The sequence below is a fragment of the Pundamilia nyererei genome, unplaced genomic scaffold, assembly GCF_000239375.1.
Source record: "Pundamilia nyererei isolate P.nyererei 1_Seehausen unplaced genomic scaffold, PunNye1.0 scaffold00070, whole genome shotgun sequence".
Taxonomy (NCBI): Eukaryota; Metazoa; Chordata; class Actinopteri; order Cichliformes; family Cichlidae; genus Pundamilia; species Pundamilia nyererei.
The window spans coordinates 2,714,134-2,719,932 of record NW_005187471.1 but is presented as its reverse complement, the minus strand read 5'-3'; the positions used below and the strand labels follow the sequence as shown (position 1 = coordinate 2,719,932).

The following is a 5,799-nucleotide window of genomic DNA, read 5'->3' as shown; positions in this document are numbered from 1 at the left end:
ATATATTCTTCATCCTTTTTCTTTTCTTTTTTCACCCTCACACCCAAACCTTCTGCCACAGGTTTCTTCCTGCTTAAGGGGAGTTTTTCCTCCTTGCTCAGAAGGGATTGTTGGGGTTTTCTCTCCTCTGTCTCTTTCCTCCTTTCTTTCACCACTTTTTCGGTCTTCTACCCTTGCTTTACCCTCTTCTTTGCAACTCTTTTCCCCACTTCTTCCTTTCCTCTATCATTTCCCAACCCTCTGTTCACTTTTGAGAACACATGGTAGGGAGATGGGTGGAGGGGGCAATAAACACAATCAACCATATTTTTACATGTGTCAAATCAGTGTCTTCGTTCAAGAATAATTCATTTTAAGAATTAAAATGAAGAAAGGTTTGATAGCTGCATGTGTTGGTTTGGCAGCACATTTATGTTTTACATTTCTAGCAGTATCTGTCACAATCTCCTGGTTTGACTCACGCAATAAAGAAAGGGATAGACGAAAAACACAGAGTTATGTTTGTCTTACAGGTCAGAATATCAGCAGATGTTTAATATAAGAGAAACACATGTATAATATTCATTATTTAGACTGATGAAGAGCAAAAATTTTATACATATTTGGATTTAAAAAAAATTGGTTGAGGGAAAATTTGACCTTTTTTTTTAAAACCACCACCACCAAAAAAACGTTAACATATTGTAGCACTGTAGATATTTACAGATCGCTAGGACCAGAATCTAGATTTACAAGAGCAGTTTATACTGGAAACCTGAAGTAACAAACAACAGACCATCGTAAATTTTGAACTGCTGGCTGTTTTATGGAAAATGGAATACACAGAAGTGTACGTACAGTTTCGGCACTTAAGTTGTTGGATCTAAATCCCAGAAGGAATTAAATAAAAGAAGAAAACAACAACAAAAAAACCCCAAAAAACCCAAAATAAATCTCTCTCACTTCCCACTTTAGGTTTGGTTTTAAATCCTGATTTGTGTCCAATACCAGTTAACCCTGATTAGTTCCTTTCAGGTTAATCTAAGTTTCTTTTAGTTGTTGTTCTAACTCTCTGATCAATATGAGCCAACGTAGTTCTAATGAGTCAATTTAATTCAACCTTATTTAGTTCAACCAACCCATTCGCTCACTGTACGTACAAAGTGGCTGGTTATGAATACTCAGTAACACTTCCATGAGTTACCAATGCAATTTCAACAGAATGAATGGAATTAGGATGCTGAACATGAAATCAAATGTCCACAGATTTACAAGAAAATCGTTTGAAATCACAATTCAGAAAACCACAACAGCTCTAATCAGGCTTAAGTCCTCAGAAGACTGCAGCAACAGAAATTATTATCAAGGGGTGCTGTGTGGTAGGTGGAGACCCAATATGCAGGACTCCTTAGACAAACATAAACTCAAAATAAGCTTTATTAGCTAAATAGAAACATAAGGCATAAGGCAAACCACAATGGAATTTTGTTTGATTCGCAATTAAATGTGTGTTCATACAGTCCATTATTTCCATTTAAACTATGACTACAGAAATATGCTACCAACCAAAGCAGTCTTAAGGAGGTTTTCACAAACTGGTCAGAATACACATTTTCCTTAATAAGACATTTTCTTAATTCTTCATTTGTCAGTGAATCTTCCTGTAAAAGGCTATATATATGGAGAGAGAAACCACATACATACATATATTTTACTTCAAATATCTGATATATGAGAAAACAGATGATTTTTAAAATAGCTCAGTATGGTAAGCAGGAGTCTTACCAGAAATGCACTGAGGAATGGACACACCCTTGTGGAGACCCTGTGAAGCTACAGCTGTGAAGCTGATTTTGACCCATCATCCATGTGGAAAGCATCTGATTGGACATTTGGATTATTCGGCATGGCAATAATCCCAAACAACTTGCCAATGTAGTAAAAGCAAACCTGTATTGAAAAACACACACTGGAACACTATCAGTCACAGATTGGCCTCCCCGGAGCCTGGATCTCAACATTACTGAAGCAGTGTGAGATTATCGTAACAGAAAATGGAACAAAAGGCAGCCAACACCCAAAGAAAAGCTTGTAATATTCTTTAGAAATTCTTTGGAGCTATTCCTGAAGCCTACTCAAAGAAATTACTAGAAATTGTGCCTATGAGAGTTCAGGCTGTGTTGAAAAAGAAAGGTGATCATACCAAACATCGACATTCAGTCTCCTTAGAATTGCACAATCTATTTCTTGCCTTATATGCCTTATTTCCGTGCATGTTTACACATGTTCAAAAAACATTGCTGCATTTATTTACAGTATTCTTGTAAAATATTAAAAAATGAGGATTGGCTCAAGACTTTTGAATTGATGTATTATTATCACTGTTATTATTGTTGTTACCTTTTTATGACAGTGTTTGTTTTGTTGATCTTCCTGCGCTATTTACACCTTAAAGATTTCAGTCTTGCGCATTTATATTGTCATATTCATAAATGAATTTGTGGTTAACTATTGTCACATAGCAAATCCACTTATTCAGCAGATGGCAGCAAGCAATCTGCTAGGGAAAGGAAACGGAACTACGTCATTGTTTGCGTTTGTTTTGGTGCGAACAAAACAAGTTATGTGAAAGAAGCACGGATCTTCCGCCTTGATGTTTCAGCTCGGCGTTTGTACTCAAGAAAACGGGATTATTTGTACGTGTCTTATTTCGCTAAAAATGAGTAGAAGCACGGTTTAGGAGTAATAAACAATACTTATATTGTGTTTTGCTTTATGTAAGACACACGCGTAGAGTTTTAAAGGCTATTTGTGCTTTTATTTTGAAGTGTAATCATCATCTTCCGGTGAAATGTAAGCTAACATGTGTGTGGTTTAACGGGAGGCGTTAAGGCGCTGGCAAACCTAGCAACAAAATAAAATTTGCCCAGCGTAACCTATGCACCTAAAATGCTCTGCAATGGATTCTTAAAAGGGTGAAGGAAGCAGCGGGTTCGCGTTCATTAGGTGACCGGGCCAGCCTACTTTTCGAGACCCTGCACCCCGAACCGCAAACGTCTGTGCGGACGCTGGAGAAGCTACAATGAGCTCGGAGCACCAGAGCGACAGCGAGGACGCCGACGAGTCGCGGGACAGGCCCAACGGCGGCACCGTCTCCGACAAAGAGGAAGACCCTGACATTGACGATTCGGATGAGGAAGATGACATCGCTCGGAGAGTTTCTCCTTCACCCCCCGCGAGCAGCGAGGGTCTAGTGGCTCCTATCGCGGGGTCTCCCGTATTGGCGGAGCGAGAGCCCCGCTCCAGACCGGCCGTCGCACCGCTGAAGAAGTGCACTGATGGTAGCTCCGACACTGGTGGTGGCTCCGACACTGACAGCTTCAAGGGTGCTAGCCTGTTTTCTTGGTTGCAGAGCAGGACTATAAGACGAGGGGTGTTTGTGGACCCAGCTCGGGATAACTTCAGGACAATGACAAGCTTGTACCGCTCTATGAATCCGGCTGTAGAGTCAGTTAACCTGGGCACTCAGACCCATGGAGCCGTGTTTAACCTGGAGTACTCCCCGGACGGGTAAGATTTGTCTGCGTTTTAGGGTGTGAAGTTGAGAGATTTCCCGATATTTGTGCGTTAAAAGCTTGAATTTAAAAGCCACATTCGTCCTCACCTACCTACTTCAGCTCATACATACTCACTCGGTGTTTATTGATGACATAATAAATAGTTTCCAGACAAACCCCATCAGTTTGTTCACTGATGATTTAACAGTACGTTCTTAATATCCTCAAAATGTAACCTCCAACGTCTTGTACAACTAGTGAGCACTTCTCGGACTTAAGCCAAGAGACAGCAGATGTAAGAAACAAATCCTGCAGACAAACCAGGTCAAGCTGTGGCCAGTCTGGGTCACATTTGTTTTGTGGGCTCACACTTCCTGTCCTGGCTGTACCGTGATAGCGCTGCTGTGCACAATACTCGTCAATACTCAATACTTTGACCTGTGTCTGCATTTGACGCTTGAATTTTTTTAAATTTTACCTATTCTTGTTGTGCAGTTTTAGTAACATTGTTGTGACTCATTATTATAGCAAAAACGCAATGAGTAGTGTAGCGTCAATGCAAGTAAAATTCATCCTGTCTACTTATTAGATTGCCTATAAGCCGAGAAAATATTCTCCTTTTTCCCCTTATGCTTTCGTTTGCTGCTGCATAACATCTTGTCGCACATGGACAAAGAGATCAACTGTTTTTTTTCTTCTGATTAGGTCTGTGCTGACTGTGGCCTGTGAGCAGACTGAGGTCCTGCTGTTTGATCCAATCTCATCCAGACACATCAAAACCCTGACGGAGGCCCATGAGGACTGTGTCAACAACATAAGGTGCATTATTCTAATCTTGAATCTCTGGGGAAAGGTCTTACAAATTGGGTCTGTTGCTCAGTAAAAGGGAGCAAGAGACCTGTGGGTTAAGGTAATAAAACATAATAAACAGTCTCTATTACAGCATGAGTCTTTAAGTCAAGTATGACATGCAGAGGCTAATAAAAACTACTTGGATGCATTTTATTGGGTCTGAGCTCTCGCTGTGAGGATGCAAGAAAGAGATGTTGGATGGAAGAGCTGAAGGTGCCAAATAAGAAATCCTTCCGCATTTCAGTACAACCTTAGTTGAACAACAACACATATCATCCATTGCCTTTATTTATATGAAAAAAATTAAGCCAAAATGCTGAAGCAGTGTGTGGAAAAACAAAGTACATATTTGCAGCTTCCATAGAAATTGAGCAGGTATGTAGCAGCCAATGAAATGCGCTTCTTTAATAGATAATTAGCAAGTGTGAGCACCTCTATAAGCGCAGACGTTTTGTCATTTTGCAGCTTTGGAAAGTCAGGACTGTCTTAAAACAAACCCCAGGAGGAAAGACAAAAGCAGTGATCTTAGAGAAGCAGCTGTTGTCCATCCATCTGAGACGGGTTATGAGGCCATTTCCAAACAATTTGAAGTCCATCATTGCAGAATGATGGACTTCAAATTGTGTGAAAAATATATTCAAAGCGTGACAAATATTATTCACAAAAGCAAAATATTAAAGACAGCCAAGGCTCTAAGGCCTTCTTTAGTGTGTTTAATATTAAAGTTTATGACAGGACTGTAGTGAACACTTATGGCTTGTTTGGAAGGGTTGTCAGGAGAAAGCCTCTTCTCCCTAAAAAGAACATATAAGCACAGCTTAGATCTGCAAACCAACACCTGAGCAAATTGCAAAGCTTCTGGAACAATCCCCTTTAAGACAGAAGAGACCCAAGCAGAGATGTTTGGCCATAATACACACGCTCACGTTTAGAGAAAGCGCCTCACAGCAGCTGTCAACGTGGTTGTGGAGGGCTGATGTTTTGGGCTTGTTTCGCAGTCACGGAGTTGACCGTGGACTGTTATGTATACCAGAGTATTCAAGAGTCAAATGTGAGGCCATCTGTCTGACAATTAAAGCTTGGCTGAAATTGGATTATGTAACAGGACAAAGATCCAAAGCACAGCAATAAAGTGAAGCAACGTTGTAAAGAAGAGTGGGCCAGAATTCCTCCACAACAATGTGAGAGACTGAAAAAGTCGTACACAATGTGAGAACATCACGTTATTGCTGCCAAAGGTGGTTCTTCAAGCTACTCAATTATTGGGCGTACGTACTTAGATTTTCACACAACTGCTTTTGCATGTTGGTTTAGTTTCTGTTAAATAAATAATGATGCAGTGTAATGTGTAGGGATGGGTACCGGGTTCTGACATAAACGGTAGTAACCAGACCGAAAAGCAGCGCACATT

At 40.4% G+C, this 5,799-nt stretch overlaps 1 protein-coding gene across 1 annotated transcript in view; it reads left to right on the top strand.

Annotated features, from left to right (window-relative positions):
• The first annotated feature begins 2,841 nt into the window (after window positions 1–2,841).
• Window positions 2,842–5,799, top strand: part of wdr32 (WD repeat domain 32) — a 10,244-nt gene continuing 7,286 nt past the window's right edge. The window contains exons 1-2 of the mRNA XM_005736740.1: window positions 2,842–3,549; window positions 4,242–4,355. Of these exons, the coding sequence (XP_005736797.1) occupies window positions 3,062–3,549; window positions 4,242–4,355 (602 nt within the window). The 5' untranslated portion in view covers window positions 2,842–3,061. The remainder of the gene's footprint in view (window positions 3,550–4,241; window positions 4,356–5,799) is intronic.